This window comes from Camelus dromedarius, chromosome 6, assembly GCF_036321535.1.
Source record: "Camelus dromedarius isolate mCamDro1 chromosome 6, mCamDro1.pat, whole genome shotgun sequence".
NCBI lineage: Eukaryota > Metazoa > Chordata > Mammalia > Artiodactyla > Camelidae > Camelus > Camelus dromedarius.
In genome coordinates, this window is record NC_087441.1 from 13,057,399 (window position 1) to 13,084,730 (window position 27,332).

The following is a 27,332-nucleotide window of genomic DNA, read 5'->3' on the forward strand; positions in this document are numbered from 1 at the left end:
GTGCATCACTCCCGTCACAGGGGCGTCCTTTCCCCGGGAGTCCTCCCACCATCTTCCCTCTCTGCGTGTCTGTTTCTGTATCTAAGTTTCCTTTTTTCAAAAGGATTAGGATCCGCCCGAACAACCTCATTTGAGCGTAATTTCCTCTAAGACCCTATTTCCAAATAAGCTCATGCTCGGAGGTACTAGGAGTTCGAATTTCAATGTATCTTTCTGGGGGGTACAAGGCAGTCCATTCAACACACTTCAGCAGTATTCTCTGTTTAGCACATAAATAAATACAAAAAAACAGGCATTCTCCATGCCAGATTCCCAGCAGAGCCACAGGCCAACAACTCCCCACAGGGTGGCCTGGGACGGCTGGGGCCCCGGGCCGGACTCGCTGAAACAGAACTCAGCGGAAGGTGGAGCAAAGAAGCCCAGATGGGGCATTTTTCTCAAATACTCTCAAGATGAGAAGAGGAGTTTAAAGGCTTAACAGCATCGGGGCCAACAAGCCTCTCTGGGGCTTCAAAGTTTCACGTGAAAGACAAGTCAAGTAAGTAACTGCTTTCCTTGGATTTCAACCAGAGCTTCCAGGGGAGCAGCGAAAAGCCGGGCAGGGCTGCCTGGGAAATGGAGCACTCCAGAGACAGCTCCGCGTTGCCAGCCCAGAGGGGCCACCACCACTCCCGGCGGGGTAATCCTAACCCAGTCCCAAGGCTCTAATTATAGGCAGAGTGCAAAATCTAAACCGCAGGTCCTACCCTTAAACAAAAGCATCTGTCACCTCTCCGGGTCGGCAGCCAGGCGTCCAAATCACGTCCTCTTCCATCAGCGCGCCACGCTGAAGACGGGCTGGAGACTGTGATGGTCTGAGAGGGGGGGCCCACTGGCCTGATCGCGGGTTAGGGATCAGCACTAGGCAGGACTGATTTTTTTTGTGTCCCTACCCATTTTAAGTTTCAAATTACACTCACGAGGTGGAACTACCTTGCTGCCAGTCGAGTGAAGCCTGTTAACGTCCTCAGTGCACCCAAGCTCTATACAGGCCCCTGGATGTTGCTCTGGTCCTCACAAAAGAGAGGCTGGAGGTGCGTCTATGAAAGCAGCCATTAGAGGGATGTCTGAACAGCGGGTAGATTCTGAAGAGAGATGGGAAAGAGTAACACCACACCTCTAACCGAGTTCTAAGCAAGCTCAGAGATTTCTTAAAATCAGGAGTTTCAAAAGGCACTTTTCATTCATTCATGTATTCATTCATTCAACCATCATTTCCCGAGCTCAGTTCATTGCTAACTCGAATGATGAGGGTGAGTATTAGAGCCCAGGAAGCTAATTAGCAGATTCCCAGCGAACACAGGGGCAAAAGCAGCCTTGAGCCCTGGAATGGCTACAACAACCACACACCCCCAGAGATAAGAGAAGCAGCCCCTGAGAAATCTGAGCGTGGGGCTGGTGGGAGGCCTGTCCAGAAAAAGTGAGCTTTCCTTCTCCTCCTGGGGCCAAAACCGAGCAAGGAAGAAACCCCCAGTAAAATGATGGGGAGTTGGGGCTCAGGAGAAATTGGGGACTCATCTAGCATTGAGCAGAGAGGGACTTGGGCAGGAAAGGGGAAGAAGAAAGTCGTCTAGTTTGCCACTAAAAGAATGACGTCTCCATAGCTGTAAAATGCAGAAACCTATATGATAGGGTCTTTTTGATGAAGGTTACATGGGACAACGCGTGTAAAAGTTACAGTGCGCGGCACGTAATAAGTAATCAATATTAGCTATGAGGAAAAAAAAGAATGAAGAAGTGATTATTTCCCATGAAACCAAGTTCAACTGCCATGTCCCCTTTATTCCTCTTCCCGGGCCAGCAGCTGCAGCACACCCTCCCAGACTTCTACTTACCAAACTTCAAAAGGTGGTAAAGAGCCCAGAGCTAGATATTTGTCCAAATGTTCATTCAACAGAACTAGAACACAAACTTGAGGTCTGAAATTGCCCTTGAGGTGTGTAAAATTATAGTGAATTTTGGAAAAGGCATAATTTTTAATAAATCAAAGTAATGGTTTCGTGACTCAATTCAAGCTTCTGGGGGAAAAGAAATCAAATGTACTTGATTAAACTGAAACTAAGGATCAGCCAGTCAATGATGCAATTGAGTGTGATGTAGAAATTAAAAATATAACAACTTGGCAGTCATACTTTTTTTTCCTTTTGACCTTCAGATAATGACATTACATTTGTTGACAAGTTTCACCATGTATAGAATAATAATAAATTAAGATTTAACAATCTCTTTTAAAACTAACTCTCCATGCATGGATAGACTATGTAAAGTGCTCCTTAAAGATTAAGTTATTTTAGTGTGAACCGTAAGGAGAAAAATCCTTCACTATAGCTAGATATTAAAAAGCTGATATGTAACACGTGTTATAGAAAAGCATCCCTTGTCAGAATGGGGAAGGTAGGTTTTTATCATTCTCCTTGCTGTTGTTGTTTTTAAACTGCAGAGGGAAAACATTAATTTTGTGATGTGATCTTTAGCCAGGTTGAATGTAAGTACTTGACAGATTGGAACTTGATTATCACACTTGCATGATGTATTTTATCATAGTGCTCTTCCCATCTTGATTCTGAGTAAAGAGATATTACAAGTCAGAATATATGCCCTAGACATTAGGAGAAATGAAAATTCAACTTATAATCACCAACATTTGAAAATTCTGACAACAGTCTGTTAGCGAAAAAAAAAAAAAACTTGTAGAACTACTAAAATAGTCTGATGAATTGATTATCTTTATTACAATTCATCATGCAAAATGAAGTCAGCTGGAGGTTATGGTCCAAGATGGAGACACAAGAGACCCCTGAACTCATAACCCCCCACAGAGGTTCTCACACAGAGCAACTTCCCCTAAAAGAAATCCAAAAACTAGCTGAGTGATTCCTTCACTCTGGGCAAATGAAATACCCACATTGAAATGGGCAGGAAAGGCTGAGACACTCTCACCAGAAACCCCACACCTAAACCCTGAAACAGCACCATACAATCAGGAAGGAACTCACAACTCCCAGCTTCTCCATGAGGAGGGAACAATTTGCACCCAACAAACTAGCACCCCAGGTTTTAAGACTTCTCCCTACTAGGTAGCCCTCCCAAAAACACATAGCTCTGAAAGCCAACAGGGCTGACATCTACCACACCCACAACGCTACAGTAAATAAATTGTTCTTAATGGGCTCACAAGGACTCACTATCTTCCAAGGGTTCAGCACAAAAGAAGCAAACAGCTATACTCGTCCCACTGTCTTTCCCTGAAAAAGGCTTATTTGCATACTTTAAAAGCTGCTGCCTGAGAGTCAAGCTTCTAATTTAGCACCACCTGGGGATTGACCAATTCTCCCCAGAGGCTAGGAAAGCAGTAGACACCATCTCTGCATTCTCCTTGTAGCCTGCTCCAAATCACCAGTATCTCCCTGGAAGGAGCTTGTACACATATTTGGCACCCTAGCTTTTGCAGCTGTCGCCTGAGGAACACATCCCTTGATCACCTGGCTCAAGTGGCCAGCAGAGCTTGCACTTTGCAGTCCCACAGGCTTACAACAAACAAACAAACAGTTCCTAAGGGGCTGTCCCTCCAGGACTCAGCACAGAGGAAGCAAACAAAAAATCCCATCACCTGGTCTTCCCCTGAAAGAGATCTATTTTTATACTTTAGAAGCTGCTACCTGAGGTTCCAGCTACCATGAGCCTGTATCTACATGCTCACTGAGATTCCCCCCTTTGGCAGGTCTTGGCATACCCTGAACTACTGGGAGCCTCAAAGAACAAAGAAGGCAGCTTGGAAAAATCACAAAGATCCAAGGGAAAACCAAGAGCTCAGGCTGGGCTGAACAGTAAGGTTCATCTCCTGCATGAGACCACTCTGTCGAGACTGGGAGAGGTAGCTGTTTTTTGTTTATTTTATTTTTAAATAAACACCTTTATTTTAATTTTTGATCATCAGCATCTGTGTAAAGTGGCAGAAACATACTCGAAGCCTCAGAACGGTGGAGCAATTAGGCATTGCTTTCAATAATCAGTCTATTTGCATTAATTAATCACTTTATGATGCTTTTCAAAATGAATGTTTCTTTTTTCCCTTTTTTTCTCCTTTTTTTCAGTTTTATTATGTAGAATTATTACAGTTCGACTGCACATACACATTATACTGCATGTAAATACATATATACAGTATATGACACTTTTTTTAGTTTACATATATGTACTAATTATTGTTTCTAAGAACAGATGAGATCTTTAGCTTTTTAGACATGCATAGTTATCAAAGGAATAAAACCAACTACAAAATAAGAATCACACAGAATGTAGTAGCCCAATCATAAAGGACAGTCAAATGTGTTTACATGTATTTAAGAAATCAATCATCTTAGTTGTAAATAATAAGTAGTTCATTTGTGTTATTATTATTATTACTTATTTATATTCCTCATATAAATGATGTCATATGGCATTTTTCTTTCTCTTTCTGGCCCACTTCACTTAGAATGATAGGTAGCTGTTTTTTATCTAATCCATAGAAAACAATACAGAGAGTCAAGGAAAATGAGGAATATATTCTATACAAATTAATCTGAGAAATAGACTAACAAAATGGAGATAAGTAATTTACCTAATAGAGTTAAAAGTAATGGTCACAAAGATGCTCACTGAGGTTAAAAAAAAAAAGCATGCTCAGAGTGAGAATTTCAACAAAGGCATAGGAAATATAAGACAGTATCAAACAGAAATTACAGTACTGAGGAATACAATAACTGCACTGAAAAACTCAATAGAGGGATCCAGTGTCAGCTACATCAAGCAGAAGAAAGGACTAGCAAATTCGAAAACAGGGTAGTGGAATTCATCCAATCAGAGAAGCGAAAAGAAAAAAGCACGAAAAAGAGTAAAGACAGCTTAAGCAATTTATATAAGGACAACATCAAGAAAACCAACATTCATATTACAGTCATCCCATAAAAGAACAAAAAGCAAAGGAAATAATAACTTAAAACTTCTTTAACCTGGAGAAAGAAACAGACATCCAGAGCCAGAATGCTTAGAGAGTTTCAAATAAGATTAACCCAAAGAGACCCACATCAAGACATTAAAATTAACGTATCAAAGGTTAAAAACAAGGAAATAATCTTAAAAGCATCAAAAGAAAAACAACTTGTTACATACAAGACTATCAGTAGATAATACTATCAGCAGTTTTTCAGCAGAAACTTTACAGGGCAAAAGGAAGTGGCATCATATATTCAAAGTGCTGAAGGGAAAAAAAAATTCCAACCAAGAATACTCCAACCAGCAAAGCTGTCCATCAAAATTGAGGGACAGATCAAGAGTTTACCAAACAAGCAAAAGCTGAAGGAGCTCATCACCACTAGACTAGATTTGCAAGAACTGTACTTCTTCAAGTTTAAATAAAAGAATGCTAATTAGTAACAAGAAAATATATGAAAGTATAAATCTCACTAATTAGGTAAATATAAATTCAGAATACTCTAATGGTGTAATGATGGTGGGTAAATAACTTATAAATCTAGTATAAAAAGTAGTCAAAAATCTATAACTACAATAATTTGCTAATGGATACACAAGGTAGAAAGATGTAAATTATGACATTAAACATAAAATGTGGAAAGAGAGTAAAAACATAGAGCTTTAGAAGTTGTTATCAACTTAAAATAGACTTACAGGTTCTTACATGTAAGCCTCATGGTAGCTACAAACCTATAGCAGATACACAAAAGATAAGAAGAAAGGAAACTAAACATACCACCACCAGAAAGAAAGTCACCAAACCAAAAAGAAAAAGAGCAAGAGAAGAAGAAAGAAACAGAGGAATTACAAACCAGCCAGAAAAAAAAAATAACAAAATGGCAATACGTGAACAAAGTTATCAATAACTACTTTAAATGTAAATGGACTAAATTCTCCAGTGAAAAGACAGATAGTGACTGAATGGATTAAAAACAACAAAGACAGAAAAACAAACAAACAAAAAAAACCCTAAGATCCAACTATATGCTACCTATAAAACACTCACTTCAGTTCTAAGGACACACAGACTGAAAGTGAAAGGATGAAAAAAGGACACTCCATGCAAATGGAAACCAAAAGAAATTGTGATAGCTATACTTAGACAAAATAGAATTCAAGCAAAAGACTTTAATAAGAGACCAAAAGATCATTATATAATGATAAAGGGGTCAATCCAAGAAGAGGATATAAAAATTTAAGTTTATGTACCTAACATAGGAGCACCTAAATACATAAATCAAATATTAACAGCCCTGAAGAGAGAAACAGACAGCAATACTAAATAGCAGGTTACTTCAATACCATATTTTCAATAATGGATAGTTCACTCACACAGAAAATCAATAAGGAAAACACTGGACTTAAACTATATATTAGACCAGATTGAATTAACAGACTTTCCATCCAATAGCAGCAGAAAACACATTTTTCTCAAGCACACATGGAATATTCTCCATGTTAGACCATAAAATAAGACAATACATTTAAGAAGACTGAAATCATATAAAGCATCTTTTCCAACTACAATGATATGAAACTAGATATCAAGTACAAGAAAACCGTAAAATTCACAAATATTTGAAAATTGAACAAACTGCCACTGAACAATAAATGGGTCAAAGAAAAATCAAAAGAGAAACAAACAAACAAAAGAACCTTGACACAAATGAAAACTGAAGAACCTACCAAAACTTACAGAACGCAGCAAAGCAGTTCTAAGACAGACGTTTACAGCTACATTAAGAAAAAATGAAAGAGCTCATTAAATTGAGAAAAAAAGAGCTTAAAATAACCTAATTTTATACCTCAAGGAAATAGAAAAGAAGAACAAACTAAGCTAAAAGTTAGTAGAAGGAAGGGAATAACAAAGATTAGAATGGAAATAAATGAAATCAAGATTAAAAAGACAACAGTAAAGATAATTGAAACTAAGAGCTTTTTTTTGGAAAAGATAAATGAAATAGACAAACCTTAGCTAGACTTATCAAGAGAAAAAAAGAGCTAAAATAAATAAAATCAGAAATGAAAGAGGAGACATTATAACAGATACCACACAAATACAAAGTATCGTAAGATACTACTATGAATTAGTATTTGCCAACAAATTGGACAACCAAGAATAGATTGATAAATTCCTTTAAATATATTAGCTACCAAGACTCAATCATGAAAACAGAGAATCCAAACAGACAATTACTAGTAAGGAGATTGCACCAGTAATCAAAAACATCCCAATAAAGACAAGTCTAGGATCAAATTGCTTCCCTGGTGAATTCTACCAAACGCTTAAAGAGGAATTTCAACCTGCTACAAACGAGGAAAAAAAAAAGAAAGAAAGAAAGAAAAAGAAGAAGAAGAAGAAGAGGAACACTTCCAAAATTATTTTATAAAGTCATCATTATCCTGATACCAAAACCAGACAAGGACACTACAAGAAAAGAAAATTACAGGCTAATATTCCTGATTAACATAGATGCAAAAATCTTCAACAAAATGTTAGTAAACCCACTTCAACAATACGCTAAAAGAATCACACACCATGATCAACTGGGATTTATTCCAGGGATGAAAGAATGGTTCAACATTTGCAAACCAATCAATGTAATATACAACATTAACAAAATGAAGGATAAAAAATCATATGAGAATCTCAATGGATACAGAAAAAGTATTTGCAAAATTCAACATCCATTCATGATAAAAACTCTCAACAAAATGGAAACACCTCAACATAATAAGAGCCATATATAAAAAGCCCACAGCTAACACCATACCAAACAGTGAGAGATTGAAAGCTTCTCCTCTACAATCAGGAACAACACAAGAGTACCCAGTCTCACCATTCTTAATCAACACAGTATTGGAAGTCCTAACCATAGTAATTAGTCAAGGAAAAGAAATAAAAGACATCCAAATTGAAAAGCAATAAGTATAACTGTCTCTATTTGCAGATGACATGACATCATATATAGAAAATCCTAAAGATTCCAGCAGAAAAACCATTAGCACTAATAAATTCAGTAAGGTTGTAGGATACAAAAGCAATATACAAAAATCAGTTGCATTTCTATACACTAACAACAAACTATCAGAAAGAAAAATGAATGAAATGATCCTGTTTACAACTACATCAAAAAGAAAAATACTTAGGGATATAGTTAACCAAGGAGGTGAAAGATCTGAACACTAAAAATCATAAGATATTGATGAAAGGAATTGAAGAAGACACAAAGAAATTGAAAGATATTCCATGCTCATGGACTGGAAGAATCAGTATTGTTAAAATGTCCATACTACCCAAAGCAATCTACAGGTTCAAAGCAATTCCCATCGAAATTTCAATGGCATTTCTACAGAAATAGAAAAAATTATTCCCAAATTTTATAGAACCACAAAAGATCCCAAATAGTCAGAGCAATCATGAGAAAGGAAAACAAAGCAGTAGGCATCAGTATGACATGGCCTGATTTCAAACTATATTACAAAGCTATAGTTATCAAAATGGTATAGTATTGGCATAAAAACAGATACGTGGATCAAGGGAACAGAATACACAGCCCAGAAATAAACCCATGCATATTCAGTCAACTAATATCTGACAAGATAACTAAGAATACTCAATGAGAAGAGGATAAGTGTCTTTAAAAAATAATGCTGGGAAAGCAATATTCACATGCAAAAGAATGAAACTGGACCCCTACCTATATCACTCAAAAAAATCAATTCAAAATAGATTAAGCATATGAACATAAGACTTGAAACCATAAAACTCCTAGCAGAAAACATAGGGAAAAAGGCTCCTTGACATTAATCTTGGCAATGACTGTTTTTTTGGATTTGACACCAAAAGCAAAGTCAACAAAGCAAAAACAAACAAGCGAGACTTCATCAAATTAAATAGCTTTTGCATAGCAAAGGAAACCATCAACAAAACTAAAAGGCAACCTACCAAATGGGAGAAAATATTTGCAAATCATGTATCTAATAAAGCATCAATATCCAAAGTATATAAAGAACACATACATATCAATAGCAAAAAGCAAAAAAAGAACAAACAAACAAACCCAATCTGATTTAAAAAATGGGCAGAGGAAATGAGTAGACATTTTTTCCAAAGAAGATATACAAATGCCAACAGGTACATGAATATACGTTCAACTAATCATCAGGGAAATGCAAATCAGAACCACAGTGAGATATCACCTCACACCTGTGAGGCTGGCTACCATCAAAAAGACAACAGATAATAAGTATCGGTGAGGATGTGAGAAAAAGAGGGAATCCTTGTGTACCGTTGGTGGGATTGTAATCTGGTGGAGCCATTGTGGAAAACAGTAGATTCCCCCCAAAATAAAAAATAGAACTAGCATATGATCCAGCAATTCCATTTGTGGGAATATATCCAAAGGGATTGACAAGATATCAAACAGGATATCAAAGGGATTGATAACAGGGTATCTGTACTCCTATGTTCATTGCAGCATTATTTGAATATGGAAACATATCCACACCTTGGATATAGAAATAATAGATGAATAGATAAGAAAGATCTGATAAATCTATATGGACATAGATATAATTATGACATACTATTCAGCTATGAGAAAGAAGGAAATCCTGCCATTGGTAACAATATGGATGAACCCTCAGGGTATTATGCTAAGTGAAATAAGCCAGACAGGGAAAGATAAATATTTCATCTTATCACTTATCTGTGGAATCTTAAAAAAAAAAAAAAGCCAAACTCATAGAAGGAGAGTAGAAAAGTGGTTGCCAGGGTTTAGCGAATGGGACAAATAGAGAGAGGCTGGTAAAAGAGTATAAACTTTCAGGCATAAAATGAAAAGGTTCTGAGGGTCTAATTCAAAACATGGTGACTATAATCCATAACACTGTATTGTATACCTAAATAGCTGATTTGCTAAGAAATTAGAACTTAAGTGCTCTTACCAAAAAAAAAAAAAAAAAAAAAGTAAATAAGTGAGATGATGGATGTTTAATTAACTAGATGTAGGGAGTCCTTTTACAAGGTCTTAAGGATATCAACTCACCATAGTGTGTATTTTAAATATAATTTTGTGTCATTTATACTCCATTAATGCAGAAATTTTTAAAAATGAAGTCACTTTACAACTTTTTTTCTACTGATAGCCATCGGAGGCTAGCCAAACCTTCCGTGCAGGTGTTTGTAACATACAGTTAATTCTAGGTACTTCTACAGCTGGCTTTCTTACTGCCCTTCTTACTAATGAGGTTTTTCTATTCCCTCTATGTTAAATTACTATTATTATTAATCTCAAACTATGACCGTATAAATGTAATATTGTCTGTGTTAGATTTCCATGTGAGCTATTTTTTTAAATGACAGATGGTATTCAGATATATAAAAGCTTTTCAAAATGTAACCTTGTCAGATTCTCTGAAAAGCTTGACAATCATCTTCAAAGATGATTCCAGAAGACTTCTTTCTTCCTTCACTTCTCATCTATTTTAAATCAATGACTTTTTAAATTCTGTTTGGCCAGACAAGTAGGCTTTTGCTTTACAATAGTTATATTCCAATGGCATATATAAAATTTCATTTTTGCCTTTATAATTCTTTTTTTAAAACCATCAAATATTGAGACACAGTTTGGTTCAAGGATTTTGGAATCATTTCGGTCTTTTAAACTAATATAATCAAGTTACAGAGTGGTTTTGCTACACGTCTCATTATCATAAATTTGTTTAGTTCTGGGTTTAACAGCGGGACAAGTAAGCATGGACATATTTTCCTTCCCTTGATTTGTCTCCATTTTATTCCTAAATTCAGAAGATTATTGCTATGAATTCTTCATCCACTGGTAATGTATTGGAACTTAATTCCCATTGTTTCAAATGCCCTTAAAATTTTTATGATTATAAAAATGTCATGATGGAAATCTACTAAGTATGAAAAATATATACTTGAGTTGAGTAGTGCTCTAGAAATTACCAAAACTTCATTAGGGAAAATATACGCTTATAGGGCAATAAAACTTCACAGCAACAAAGAGTTGGCTCTCAGCGATACAACCAGTCATTATTGGTGTTTTTCCCTCTTCTCCCAAAGAGATTATCTATTTTTTTAAAAAAGGCAATAACAAATATAAAGATAAAACCTATAACCACACTACATTTAAATTCCAACATTTACTTATCATGGATCTGCTTCACATGAGAATGCTAAGGCAGAGAAGTGCTCAATAAAACTTTTAATTCCAAAGATGGCTGGGAGTTTTTATTTGCCAGTTGGACTGATCCTAAAAGTCTAAATACGCCTATTCATCCCCATGTTTCCAGGTAACCCTAACCTCTGCCACCAAAATAGATGCCCTCTGTCAAGGCTGGATCACAACATGGCTGGCCCTGGTTCAAACGACCACATGTCTATATGTTAATATATGCAAACACATGGAATAGTATCTGAGGCCAGATATATGTTCACTTGGTCTATAACAGATCAGTGAGCTCTAAAATACAAGTACAAAACTCCCCATGTATTTAGTTTAGTAAAAAACATCACATGCTGCATAGGTAATAATTTCAGCTACTTCAAAGAAAGCAAACAAGACAATGGCTGCCTAAATCCATTACTCATTTGATCTATAAGCCCAGAAAAAAAAAGATTTAACTTCCTCTTGCCTTGGATCACCTACGTTAGCTCCTGAATGGATATGATGGGGCATGGAGGAGGTCATTTTCTAGTCTCATTTCCATAATAACTAGAGTTCTTCTCCCTGAACAACAAGAGCAAAGTCAAGATTTACAGGAACACCAGTTCTGAGAGTATCAACCAAAGGACCAGTTCCTTTGTTAATGATACTTAAAAAGAGAAGCTGAGCTTAGTGTTCTTACCTGGCACCCTCTTCGCCCAGTTGATCATGTGCACCAGCTCTCTGTCTGCGAGGTTGGTCAGCAAGCCCATCATTGAAGCCTCATTGAAGGGTCTGGCGGGATCGTATTCGGAATAGATTACGGGGGGCTCAGCCTCCAGCAAGGCACTGATCATCTGGTCGGCGGTCAGCGACAAGACCGGGCTGTTCTTCTTAGTGTGTTTAATCAAGAGAGAGCTTGGCCAGAGGTTGGCAGCTCTCATGTCTCCAGGGAGCACCGCTTCACTCCTGCCCTCCCCATCATCTCTCTGGCGCTTGTGCTTCAACATTCTCCCTCCTCTCCGGTCTTTCCTTATCCCTGAGAACACGGGGAAAGAAAAGAAACCCAGCTTACTCTCTCACTCCTATGAACTTTCATATGAAAACCATCCTCAATGCGAACAGCCCTTCATTTCATTTAAGAAAACAGTTTGGGGGCACAGTTGTGCTGGTAAGTGTTTGACAACCAGCTGTCCAAGAGAAAAATAAAAAGGCTTTGATTTGTAGCATTCACCGATTTCCATGGTATAACTACTCCTACTGTGGCAAATTTCAAGCTACTTGTCTGACATCAAGCATCTTACAAAACTCCTGAAAAGTTAACAATAGGCTTTTGTGAACCAGGACAAGCTGGTTCTAACAAATCATTGGGGTATGTGTGTGAGTGTGTGTGTCTGTGTGTGTGTGTGTTAACAGATGCTATAAAAAGGACAACATTATACTAACTAGTTATTCTTGAAATATGGCTTAGCATCAAAGATTGCTTCTGCTGTAAATATTCTTTTAATAGTAAATTAAAAAGTCACTTTAAAAAAGCATTTAATAAATGTCTTTATCATCCAAGTAGACCTCTTAATGGAAGACACAGACGAGGAATGATTTACCCAAAACACCTCTGACAGCCTCCGGACCCCACTGGCTTTCAGGTAGCCTTTTATTGTTACCAGGCTGCACCGCACCACCTGAGGAATTGACCAAGACCCTCAAGTTGTTTACCTGGTTCTAAGATTTTCACAGATGCATTTCTATTTTCCTAACATAAAAGTTTTAAAATAGTTGAAAATAACTTCATGCAAAGATTTATCCAGCCGTGGTCCTCACTAACTAAATGATAGGGAGGAAGGAGACCCCCAACCTCTTTTGCAGATTCTCTGAGGTTTGGCTCAGTAACTTCACCTGGAAAAGTCCAGGCTGTGGTGCTGAAATGTATCAGCAGAAACAAATCATCTGAAAGGACAAAAATTAACACGAGCTTCCGTATTTCCAAAAACTCTAATCTCTGCAAAATGTGTCAGACAGCAAGAGTTCTCAGATTTCCATAAAAGAAATAACCATTTTGGCAAAAAGTTAACACACTTATTTTAAATATTAAAGACATGAGACATAAAAACACTATGACATATCACCCATTCTCTTACTCCAAAACAAATGAATAACTAATGTCAGAATTTTGTTCTAATTTGTCAAGGAATTTGAACAAAAGTTAATGCCTAACTTTTATTCTTGCAGGTGTAGATTATATATGTTAGATGATACTAAAAATATAAGGAAGCCACAGACCTTTCCTATTTGTTCAGTATTAAAATAAGCATTTCCCAGAACTCTTAGAATAAGCATTAATTGTAAAGATTATTATGTCTAATATGCACTAAGCACTCACCATGCAGTTTAAGCACTTCATATACACTTAACGAAAATGTAAGTATTTTACAACAAATGTAGTCCTTACAAAAATCTTGTAAGGTAAATACTGGAAAACTGTTGTTTTAGAAAGGTTAATGAACTTGTCCAAGGCCATTCTTTATTACTATGATTTAAGATCCTGGCTCTGAAATGAAGATTTTTTTTTTCAGTTAACAGAGTTTTAAAATAGTATCCATTATCAACCAAGCTGACAAATTTAAAGGCACTTAGAAGGAAGATATGTCAGATGAGAAGAGTTGTATCTGACCAGCTGTTGTCCTCAGTCAGGCATTTCAGCTCTTTCATTGCAGGATGTGCTAGTGAGATTATCGTATCTGAATGAGGGGAGATGACACCCACACTCTCCTCTCAGCTCATCAGAGCACACCTGGAGCAGCGCACTTACTGCTGGATGTTGCACATACAAACAAAACAAGTCTACTCAGATTAGAGTAACGAGGTTGGCGAGGAGATGTGAAATCAGGTCACATGGAGAACCACCGAGGAACTAAGAGGGGTTTGCCTAGAGAAAAGAAGACTTAGAGGAAACATGAGTGTCACCTTCACATGGGCTGTACTGTATAAGATGGCCTCATGATCAGAATGTTTGTGTCCCCTCCAAAATTCCTATGTTGAAATCTGATCCCCAATGTGATGGTACTTGGAGGTGGGGCATTTGGGAGGTCATTAGGTCTTGAGGGTAGAGCTTTGAGGAATGAGATTAGTGTCCTGGTGAGAAGAGGTTAGAGAGCCAGCTTGCTCTCTCTACTCTGTGAGGATATGAGAATACAGCTGTCTATAAGCCAGGAAGCAGACAATAGATTTGCCAGTAACTTTGGACGTCCCAACCTCCAGAACTGTGAGAAAGAAATGTTTGCTGTTTAAGCCATGAAGTCTCTGGTATTTCTGTTATGACACCCCAAACTGACTAAGAGAGATGGGTTCAACTTGCTCTTTATGAGTCCAAATGGTAAAACAGAAGAAATATGTGGAGACTGTGAGTAGTCAGAGCTCATGATAAGGAAAGAGTTTGTAGTACACAAAGCTGACAACAAACTAGAATCTGCTGCCACAGGAAAGGATGTGTTGGGTCACTGGAGGTGTTCAAGGATAGGCTAGATGAAGACTTTATAGGGATGCTACAGAAGGGATTCAGTTATCCAGTAAGCATTTGCATGAGGTGACCTTCAATATACCCTCCATCCTGAGATTACATGACTCTGTGATCTTCCATTTGGTAAGACCAGTAGCTTTGGAATGAAAAACAAGAAAAGAAGATCAAAAGCAAAGAGTTCCTTTAGGTTCACATTTCTTAGGAAATTCTGAGGTCGGAATTTTGAGAGGATGATTCTGATTGGTATTTACCTACTTTGGTGGGAACTAGGGTCAAAAAAAAAAAAACACATTGTTCTCCAATCTTAGTCAGTGTATTATTCAATTACTTTGTCCCCCTACTTTGCAATTTTAGAAAGAGATTGAGAATGTGAACAGATCTCATTGAAAAGCTACAGCATTCCAATAAAACCTTTTAGTATCAGATCTACGTGGGAGGATAAAAGCAAGTGACTTGAATAAAGAAGAGATGGTTATAGGTGATACTGTTTTTCCCCAAGATGCAATCAAGTTACCTGAGAAATCCTGTTGCAACTACACACAAGCATTTCACTTTTTTAAAAATAAAGGTTATGCCTTCTAGTATAACTGTAATTTACCTTCATTTTAAAAGATTTCAAAGGTAAAGATAAGTAGACAGAAGATTAATGAAGCAAACATAATATTACCACCCACTTTAAAAGGCCCCAGCAGCCCTTCTACAGACAATCTGATTTCCAGAAGAAGAATTGTGAACTCATTTCAGGTTCTAAAAGTGGCAGTTATCAAAAATTGTTTATCAAAGTATTTGTTCATTTCATAAAGATTTGTTCAATACTTACCGTGTATATTCACAGATGATGTAGCGGTAAACAAAGACAGATCATGTTACCCTCCATCAAGTTTTCAGCTTGGAGGGAGAAAGCTATTAATCAAAAGTTATTCTGTATTCATTGACTGAAATGAATGAACTGCGCAAAACACGATGGAAGGGAGGAAAGGATGCAAAGGGGAGGAGACAAAGAAGGCTTCTCTAAGAGATAAAGTTACATTTGAGCCAATACATGAAATTTGCTTTCCTGGAGGAATTTAGAAGTAGACTACACAGGAGGTTCAGGTATAGTACCACTTAAAGCAGTGAGCTGAACCATCACACCTCTTCGAGTCTCAGTTATTTCGTTCAGGTTGATGAACACAACACAAAAATGGCCACAGGCTTGGAATATAGAACACTAAAACACGGCTGGAGAGGCCAAGGAGAGAGCGGGATATTTTTAAAATCATCAAATAGTCAAACAGGGTAAGGAATATTCCACTAGCATTAACAACTACTTTCTCAAATTTACTCCCAAATTACTGCATTCTTTCAAATCCCAAAGTCTCTATAAAATGTACAAGCAGAACAAAAAGAGAAAGCAGTACATATTGCACGGCCAAGGGCATGAGATAGGATCCCAGGGCACAGCTCAATGAGGAAAGCAACCAATTTCATTTGTAAATAGTAACTGTCATATTATCAGTAACATACCAGCATCATTACCAGGGACAACACTGCACAAATATTTCATAGTAGTTCAAAAAAAATAATCAAAGTGGAATTGAGAGAAACAGGTGAAAAATGGCCCAACTTCTACTTCTATTTTAACTTAGGTTAAATGAGAACTGCAGATCAGAACCAGTAATTACAGGCTGAATCACTGTGGGAGATACAGACAGTTCCTAATTGTACTCAGTCATGGCGTCTAGGAGTGGCATGCACAACTGAAAGCCAAAGATAAGATTAAAAACTCATTCTGTGCTCCCTCCCAAGACTTTTTCCCGAAATTATTTGTAGAGCAGCAACATAGATTGATATGTATTTTACTTCCCTTCGTATAAATTATTTTAACTATTTTGGTATGTTAACAAGAGATCAGACTATCAGTTCACAAAACAGAGGGGAAACAAAACAATGAGCTTATTAGATCATGCAAATATAAACAGGCAGCCTCCTGACAGTCAAGATACGCATCTGTGACAAACAGCACTTTGGCTTATAATGCTAAATAAACAAGACATGTTGTCATTCAGAACTCAAAAATGTCATTTTCCAGAATGATTGAGCAAAATATTCAGCAGCTCAATACACATGTCATGTAACGAATACACCAGTGTACAAACATTGGCTCTCACGTTGTGTCACTCATTAGACAAGTTTGTCCAAGTAAATTTCTTTACACTCCTGTTTAAAAATTTTAAGCTTTACAGTAATCCAAGGGTTACCCACTGGTTTCATATGAGGGCTTGAGAAACAAACTAGCTCTCTTCTAGCAAGCTCACCATACATGTGAAATGCCACCAGTATGAATTTTATCCCTGTGGGTTCAGCCTTCTCTAACATGCATGTCACACTGTTGCAAGGGTTTAGAGGCTGAGTATAGAATCTCCACTTAGTAGCACTCAGTGTGAATTTGAATGATTCTAATTCACTAGGAAGTGTTAATTTAAGGGAATTTATTAAACTAATAAACATAGACCACTGGAATGAAAATGAAGGGGAGAGAGATGGTGCCCAGGGCGCTCTCGAGGTAAAGGCAGGCCCTAAGGAATTCGTCCACGGCTGCCCGGGATTGAGGAGGAATTCAGCAAGGCCGTGCAGGGGCTGAGTCCTGGCAAGGAGAAAGGGGCTGAAGACATCAACTGCTTAAAGTATTATGTCCTGGCCCTAAGATAAAAAGATCTGCCCTAATGTGTCCAACTAGGAGTTTTGAAAGATTACCTCTAGTATTTTAGATTTTACTTAATCATTCTTTTTTTTTTTTCACTCTGTAAATTCTTTGGCTTGGCCATTGTATTTCAGGAAAAATGACTATACTATCTGAATATTCATTAATTAATAGAATCCACTGGATTATTTGCTTCTAATGCATTCTGTATTTAAAATTTCTTTTTCTGAAATGAACTTTTTCCTTCTTAATACCCTTTGCCTCTACAAAAAGCTACTATAACTTCTTTAAAGTTATCTTCTCAGTTTCCTAAGACTATGTATTATTAAATATTTCAAACATTTGCATAATCACCTTTCTTTTGTTTCTCAATAATTCCACATTATTCATGAGGTATTAAAAAGCCAGACAGAGAAATACGCTAAAAGCTTTTTAATTCAACATGTTGAAGAAAACAGAAGTGCTGATTAGTTAAGAATTAAATAAAGAACTAATGAAACTTGCACTAGAAAAACTTCCCCACATCAACTCTAATGCTTTTTGTTCAAATACTGGAAATGAATCCTATAAGGTGAGTAGCTGTTACAGTCCCCACTTAACAGAGGAAAGAAGTTTAGAATAACCGTCATGCCCAAGGTCACACCAAGGGCAGCACAGAGATTTCAACCTAGGTACATTATGTAATTATAAATAATCATTAATACTGTCGTGTGTCGTCAACGATACACTGAGAGGCTGTGAATGATCCAGTTCATTTAAAGCTGCCTGACGCTCTTCCTCTCCCTCCTTTCATGTCCAGCAAATCACCCCAACCTGAATTTCCTCACATCTCTCTTCCTTTACAACCTTTCACTCTGTCTCCGCTGCCACCTTTCCAGTTCACGCCCCTACCCCTCTTTGCCTAGATGGATGCAGCAGCTTCTCGTTTGTCTCCTTGCCTACCTCCAATCTCCCTTCCAATCCACTGAACTGGTGATTGGTCAGTCTCCACCACACACCTGCTTTATCCTGTTACTGTCTGTCTAGACCTTTCAAAGACTTGGGGTTACAGCAGGAGCTGTCTCACTGTGCTCTGAAGACTCTTGGCAACTCTAAGCAGGCATGAGAGGAGGTGTGACTGGGGCTTCTGGTTGCCCCATTCTCCCCATTTGTCTAAAGCAGCTGTGTGTATGTGTGTGTGCGTTGTATTGGGATGAGGCAAATAACTTATTTTTAAAAAGTCTTAATGGTTATATTTTACATTTAAAAAGCCACTAACCTACTGAATAAAACCAAACATTACACTGACTCAAGAATCTCCACAAATTATCCCAAAGTACTTTCAAATCTATCATTATAAATCCTCTCCATAAATGTTAATTTTTAATAAAACAAGGTTGGCCTGTGCCACTTTTTTGGATACTTTCCAGCATCACCACCTCGTGCTCTTTCTGTGTTTTTTATGTTGGCCTCTAAAGCCCAAGTCAAATCTTGGTTTATCCACAGTCACTCCTTGACCCCACCCCAACTTTGTTAGCAACATTGTTAACAACTGATGTTTAAGTAAGCAGAGAATCAACATGGATAGAACTGACCTCAACTATATCATTAATCGACTTGATCTAACTGATAGTTACAGAAAACTCGACCAAATAACGGATGAATACACGTTATTTTCAAGCTCCAATGGAACATTCACCAATACAGACCATATTCTGGGCCATAAAAAGACCCTCAACAAATTTTAAAAATAGAAATGACACAAAGCATGCTTTCAGACCAAAATGGAAATAAACTAGAAATCAATAACAGAAAGCTACCTTGAAAATTCCCAAATATTTGGAGATTAAACACCACGCTTTTAGAGAATCTATAAGTCAAATAAGAAATCTCAATAGAAATTTTAAACCATTTTGAACTAAGTAAAAATGAAAATAAAAGTTATCAAAATTTGTGGGATGTAGGAAAAGCAGTGCTTAGAGGGAAACTCATTGCATTAAAATGCATTTATTAGATGAAAAATAAAATATTTATTATTTATATTTATATATATATTATCTAATATGTTTATTAGATAAAAAGAAAAATATATCAATAACCTAAGCTTCTGCCTTAGGAAACTAGAGAAAGACAATCAAGTTAAGCCTAAAGAGAAGAAAAGCAGAAGAGAAAAAATAAAAATCAGAGCAAAATTTAATAAAATTAAAACCAGGAACACAATTTTAAAAAATCAATGACACCAAAACTGGTTCTTTAAAAAGATAAAAAAAAATTGATAAACTTCTAGCTAGGATAATTAATAAAAAACAAAGAAGACATAAATTACCAATATCATAATGAAAGAATATTCACCATCATTGGTCCCATGGACATTAAAAACATAATAAAGAAATACCATGAACAACTCTATGCCCACAAACCTGATAATTTAGACACAAGGAATCAATTCCTTGAAAGATACAACCAACCAAAACTTACACAAGGAGAAACATTGTATCCCTATAGCTATAAAAAAAATTGAATCAATAATCAATAATCTTCCAAAAAGACATCAACAAGCCCAGGTGGTTTCACAAGTTATTTCTAATAATTAATTAAGAAAAAAACCGTGGTAATCCTCTTTGATCTCCTCCAGAAAACAACAGCAGAGGAAACTTCCTAACTCATTCTCTGAGTCCAGCACTACCTAATACCAAAATCAGATAAAGGTGTTACAAGATAGGAAACTACAGACCAATACCTCTCTTGAGCATTGGCACAAAATCCTCAACAAAACGTCACCAAGTTAAATCCAACAATGTATACAAGGAATAACACACCATGGCCAAATGGGGTTTATTCCAGATATGTAAGGCAAGTTCAATATTTGAAAGTACATCAATGCAATCCACCACATCAATGAGAAAACAGGAAAAGTCACGTGATTACATCAATTGACTTATGAAAAGCATTGACAAAATTGAATACCTTTTTATGCTAAAGAAGAAATAACCAAGTTGTCTTGTGTAGGTGAATGGGTAAGCAAAACAGTGATACATTCATACAATTGAACACTATCCAGCAATAAAAAGATGTAAGCTATCAAACTATAGAAAGACATGAATAAAACATAAATGCTAATGTTCCTAAGTGAAAGTAGCCAGTCTGAAAAAATTACATACTATATGATTCCAGTTATATGGCATTCTAGAAGATAAAACTATAGAGAAACTAAACAGATCAGAGGTTGCCGGTGGTTCAAGGCAGCAGGGAGAGGGTGAATGGGTGAAGCACAGATTTTAAAGTGGGAGAAACTCGTCCATGTTTCACTAGTAGAAACTCTTCTATTTTACAGTAACTGTATTGCTGTAATGATGACTATGACATAGTTTAAAACTATAAAACTTTACAAAGAATAAATATAATTTATGCAATTTAAAAAATCATTTAGGATGTCAGAGGATTCCACAACGCACTGCAGAATGCTACAAAATAATCCAAATGTATGACACCAAACCTTACTGAAGGAGGTGAAGAAAGAAGACGCTCACTTAAATAATCTGGAAATAAGTGGAGTCCCTAAGACTAAAGGCAAAAGGAATTATACGTAAACACTATACTCTAGTTGATAAAGTTGTAAAAACTGTGAAATCACTACCTAGGTATATTGGAATTAAATCATTAAGTAATTGAATGGCAGATGGTGGGAGCCAGGTTTCACACTGTTGGAGTAAGAAGTGACAGGTAAGTAGGAGGAGATTAGAAGGATCCACACTGTAATGACAATGTAATGAGACATCAGTATGTATTTATGTTTAGCTTAACATAGATACAAATGGTTACATATAAAATACTTATAAATATGTGTGAAACATGGGCTAGTATAAACATATCTCCTTGCACTGCCAACTTAGAGGTCCTAGAGGTAACAGTACCCCAGAAACACCAAGTATGTCTACTGTACAGATCTTGGTTTCCAATAAGAAAACCATAACTCCATAGGAAAATAGCTGATTCTAGAACTGGTGCAGAGAATATACAAAATGAATCTGAACCCTCTCAGAGTGACAGAACTAAAAGGAAGCAAGTTCTCAAAAAAAAAAAAAAAAAAAAAAAAAAAGCTGTCCCAGAGTAGTAAGTGTAAGTCAAAAGGATACAGGAGCTAACTGAAACAGCTCCCAAGGCCAAAGCTGGAACAAGATCAGTAACACAATAAATAAATGAGTGTTGGATTAGGCCCCAAAACATACATGCTCATGGGTCTATACTGATATAAATAAATGACTGAATAAATTAGTAGAGAATAGACAATTCCAAATAATTCATGTAAATCTCCACCCTTAAGGCATAACCCCCCGACTCCTTAAGTACGAGCTACACTTAGTAACTTCCTTCCAAAGAGGACTATATGGAAAAAAAAAAGAAAAGAATAACTCTACAGTCCAGAAACCTGGCAAATACTGCCACAAGTCAGGCGATCAAGGTTAACATCAACAGCGATAAGTCATACTGATGGTGTGCACCCTTGATTTGATGCGATGACAATGGTACTTACCTCCATGGTCTCCCTCCCAAGAACACGTTAACCTCAGTCTAACCAAGAGGAAAATCATCAGACAAATCCAAATTGAAAGACATTCTACAAAATATCCGACTAGGAATCCTCAAAACTGGCAAGGTCATCAAAAACAAAGTCTCAGAAACTGTCACAACCAAAGGGGACATGACCACCAAATATAACATATCACGATGGGATCCCAGAATAGAAAAAAAAAGTGTTAGGCAGTAACTTAGGAAATTTGAATAAATTACGGACTTCAGTTAATGATAAAATATCAATATTTGTTCATTAATTGTGATGAAGGTACCATATAGTAATATAAGATGTAAGCAATAGAGGAGAATGGGTGTGGGATGTACAAGAACTCTCTGTACTATCTGCAATAATTCTTTAATTCTAAAACTGATCTAAAATCAAAAGTTTATTTCTAAGAGTCAATGATATAGAGACAGAAACACTGAGCAAGAAGTGCTTTTATAGAATGTGGAAATTAATTTTATGCTGCCCTTTCATTGTTTGGAATAACTAGTCACTGTCATTCAGGCTGCTCTATTGAAGGAGGATCACTGAATCATTCCTACTCAAGAACTTGAGTCAAAATATAATTCTATACCAAAGCAATACTGAGGAAAAAGAACAAAGCTGGAGGAATAACACTCCCAGACTTCAGATAATACTACAGATCTACAGTAATCAAAACAGCATGGTATTGGCACAAAAACAGACATATGGATCAATGGAACAGAATAAAGAGCCCAGAAATAAACCCACACACTTATGGTCAATTAATCTTTGACAAAGGAGGCAAGAAAATATAATGGAGAAAAGACAGTCTCTTTAACAAGTGGTGTTGGGAAAACTGGATGGCCACATGTAAATCAATGAAATAGAACATTCCCTTACACCATACACAAAAATAAAACCAAAATGGCTTAAAGACTTAAACATAAGACAAGATACCATGAAGAAAATATAGAATATATATATATAGAATATAGAATATATAGAAAGAGAATATATTCCTAGAAGAGCATATAAGCAAAACATTCTCTGATATAAATCTCCTAGGGAAGCCTACCAAGGCAACAGAGATAAAAGCAAAAATAAACAAATGGGACCTAATTAAACTTATATGTTTTTGTACATCAAAGGAAACCATATATAAAATGAAAAGACAACCTACAGAGTGGGAGAAAACATTTGCAAATGATGCAACTGACTAGGGCTTAATCTCCAGAATATACCAACAGCTCATACAACTCAATAACAAAAAAAACACAAACAACCCAATCCAAAAATGGGCAGAAGACCTCAATAAGCAATTCTCCAATGAAGATATACAAATGGTCAATAGGCACATGAAAAAAAAATGTTCAACATGCTAATTACTACAGAAATGCAAATTAAAACTACAATGAGGTATCACCTCACACAAGTCGGAATGGCTACCATTAAAATGTCCACAAACAACAAATTCTGGAGAGGGTGTGGAGAAAAGGGAACCCTCCTATACTGTTGGTGGGGATGTAGTTTGGTGCAGCCATTATGGAAAACAGTATGGAGATTTCTTTAAAAAAACTGAAAACAGACTTACCCTATGATCCAGCAATCCCACTCCTGGGCATATATCCAGAGGAAATGCTAACTCAAAAAGATACATGCACCCCAATGCTCATAGCAGCACTATACACAATAGCCAAGACATGGAAACAACCTAAATGTCCATCGACAGATGACTAGGCAAAGAAGTCGTGATTTTATATATATATAAATATACACACACACATACACACAATGGAATACTACTCAACTATAAAAAGGACTAAAATAATGCCATTTGCAGCAACATGGATGGACCTGGAGATCATCATACTAAGTGAAGTAAGTCAGACAAAGAAGAACAAATAACATATGATATTACTTATATATGGAATCTAAAAAAAAAAAAAAGGAGACACAGATGAACTTATTTACAAAACACAGACAGATTCACAGACATAGAAAACAAACTTATGGTTACCAGGGAAAGGGGGTGGGGAGGGATAAACCAGGAGTTCAATATTTGCAGATACTGACTACTATATATAAAATAGATAACAAGGTCCTACTGTATAGCACAGGAAACTATATTCAATACCTTGTAATAACCTTTAATGAAAAAGAATATGACAAAGAATATATAGCAATATGTATAACTGAATCACTATGCTGTACACTAGAAATTAACATATTTCAAACTGACTACAATTAAAAAACAAAAAACTGATTTATATATACTGTATATATATATAAAAATATAAAATTCTATACTAACAATTGCATCGTGTATGGAGAAGACCATGACATTGGTCAACTAAGTCTATCAGAAACACCGGCCTATAAATTGAAACTACAAAGATTATATCTTTGCTGCTTAAAAAGTTTTCACTCCATCTTCAGGATGCAGAATAAGCTTTGTGATTGGGCACATAAATTTAACCCAGCTGTAGCTTTTTATCTTTTCCTAAAACATATAGAGAGAATGAGACAGATAGAGATAGAAACAGAGACAGAAACAGAGATAGACACAGGGATAAAAAGAAATAGAAATCGAGACAGAGTTGGAGAGAGAGAGAGTTACGTTCAGCCTCTAACACAAGTTAGAATCATAAGCTTCTCCTATTAAAGCGTAAAACGATCACAACAAAGGAGCAAAGACTACTCAATCACAAACCCCACGAAGGCAGAGACTACATCTGCTTTGTTCACCATTAGACGTAGTTCGCTGCTGGACTTGAGTAGGTATGTCAGTGAAATACATAAATGTGTCTCGGTATGACCGAAAAGTAGATTGAATATATTAGTAACACAAGTCTGATATATTGAAACATCTTGGCCACTATCAGTTGTTGTACAGCAGTCTTCGAAATTGGTCTTTCTGGTAAAGCATAATCAATTTAAGTAACAAAAGTCTTATATAAATTACTACGTAAAAGAAGTGAGTTAGGATCAGTCTTTCTGCATTAGATCTCCTGATCAGCTATGTAACCTAAGCAGCCTGTGATCTAATTTTATGGCTCGACCGTCTGTCCCCCGCCCCCTTATTGTTAAGTTTTGCTTTCATTATCTTACATAACTTGGTAATAAATCCATTAGTAGTGGGGAGAAGGTTGTGTCCGTGATCCAAACAAGATTGGTTACTTAGTTCATTTTTCTTTGAAAGTGGTTAATAACCAACTTTTCCACCACGTGTCACTATCACAACCACCAGTTAACCTCAGTTGTCCCAAGTGCTGGGTACCAACTAACGTAGTCTTTCTCTTCCAGTCCAGCAGGCTATCAACTTCTCAATAAATTGTAGTCTTCACGAGGAACAATAATACCCCATGATGTCATCTGCCAGCACCCAAATTCAAATAAAGCCAGCAAGTTCTCTTAACACAAGGGTCCTTTGGGGTGATCAACCATTGTGAGTTAACTGTCCTTGATCAGTCTACTTGTGTACAGAGGAGCAGTGTTTCCTCTGGGGCTGCCAGGGGCACATTCCCTGCCTTTCCTCCTAAACTAGAATTCCACTACTACCTGCTCTAATTATTCCAGTTGCCTAAGAGTAACCAGAGCCTACCATGGCAGCCAGTCATGTTATCCCAGCCCAGTTTGGGCTTTCATTCATCCCGGGTCCCAAAGCTGGGCTCCTATTTGCTGTGACAATGAGAACTTAGCAGTGATGGAAGGGAGCAGCTGCAGCACTACGACTGAGGAAAACTTAATTAGCATGCTGCCAGCCCTGCCTGGTCATGCCTGTTCCATCCCGGAGCATGTGCCCACAAGTTCACAACCACCCACATTTCTGCCCTGTTGTGCTGGAGTCGTCTGACTGAAAAGCACCTGACAAACACAAACTGCAGAAGTACCCAGTGGTTCTTCTCTGCAATTAGTATGTACTTCTGTTTACAATCTGGAAAACAAAATTTGTACATGTTATTGTTTTTAAAATGAAATTCTTCTGCAAAGCAAGTACCTAGAGAGTGTGTCTCCCTCTTCACTAAATCCTATTGGAAAAATCATAATTTACTTGGATAATATTTGATCATTTATCAAATTTACTCTGCTAAAAGTTCACTTAAAAATGGATTCCATTGTCCCTGTTCTGACTTGTTGCTCTGTGTTTTAAAAATGTCCCTTCTGGAAGCTGAAGCAACCAAAGAGGTAGCCCTCATAGAAGCATACAGTTTTGGAATTTTTCCCAAGTCTATGCAGGGAGTGCCAAGAATGGGAAGTCAGTCACAGGTTACCACACCTTCAGCTGCACATCAAATCACGCTGTCTTATCCCAGCAACAAAACCAAGTGTCAAGGTCCAGATCAAGAGAGGAGTAAGTCACAACCTCGTGTATTCTCAAGGACATCCACTTTGACTCAAAAGTTTAATGTTCCCTCTTAAAACTACTGTGCATCTTAATAAAAATTCATCTAATAAAACCTTGTTTCTAGGGACAGCTGTGGCAGGCTTTTCTATAAGAATCTGATTTATTAATAACAGAATTTATGGGGTGAGGAGAAAAGCAATACGTATTTTTCTTGCCTGGCTTCATTTCTCTGTAATATCTTAGTGATGAGTCTCCTGCTGGCAGGCATTCTGTAGCCAAGAAGAATAAATAAGACACCAAGGTTTAGCCTGTGAAGTTCTCTCTTTTCTCCCTTTTCTTAGCAGCTCTGCTCCTCAGACCTGCAGTGTTCCTTCCCCAACTTGTAAAAGAAAGAGTCTGTCTCCCCGCCTCCCCACGGGTCTCTCCTTTGTCTCATGCTGCTCAGTGCAGCGCTGGATTCAAATAAAGTCCCTGCTGTCTTTAATTTGGTCATGGACGAGTCTTTCCAGCCTCACTTGAGTCACCAACACCCAATTACATTCTCTTGGACAAGAAGTGCCTGCCAGTGGGACAGTCATCCTACAACAATCCTACAATTGGATCACAAACTACTTCACCCTAGCTGGTGATTTAACAGATCCTCAAGTGGGTGCATGGCATGTTTCTTTAAGTTTAAAAGGGCTTATTCCCTTTTATAAACTCTCATTTGTGAGCTCCGTCACCTTAAATATACTAGAGATCCTTGACACGCTCTACAGTACCGAAGTCCTATGCTGGGCAAATCGGGTTTAATAAATGTACGTTAGATGAGGAATTTATTACTTAATCTGGTAGCTAACAGAAGTCACTGGGGCTCCTTTCCTAAAATATTGATCTGAACAAGCACTAATACTGGAAGATGATGAAACTGAGAATTATGACAAGAGTCACAAGAATCACAAAATTCTGTCACCCGTACTAACAGAGCTCAGCAAAAGGAAGTATCTCATTCTTATCACTGATACAGCAGGAGCAATTCTTTCTCCCCATACTTATGC

The 27,332-nt window shown here is 37.0% G+C and overlaps 1 protein-coding gene across 3 annotated transcripts in view; it reads right to left on the reverse strand.

The window, feature by feature from the left end:
• ESR1 (estrogen receptor 1) overlaps positions 1-27,332 on the reverse strand; it is a 233,883-nt gene that overhangs the window by 115,850 nt on the left and 90,701 nt on the right. For all 3 annotated transcript variants that reach the window (XM_031456560.2, XM_064486570.1, XM_064486571.1), the window contains one exon: positions 11,932-12,267. In XM_031456560.2, coding sequence (XP_031312420.2) covers positions 11,932-12,267 — 336 coding nt within the window. The remainder of the gene's footprint in view (positions 1-11,931; positions 12,268-27,332) is intronic.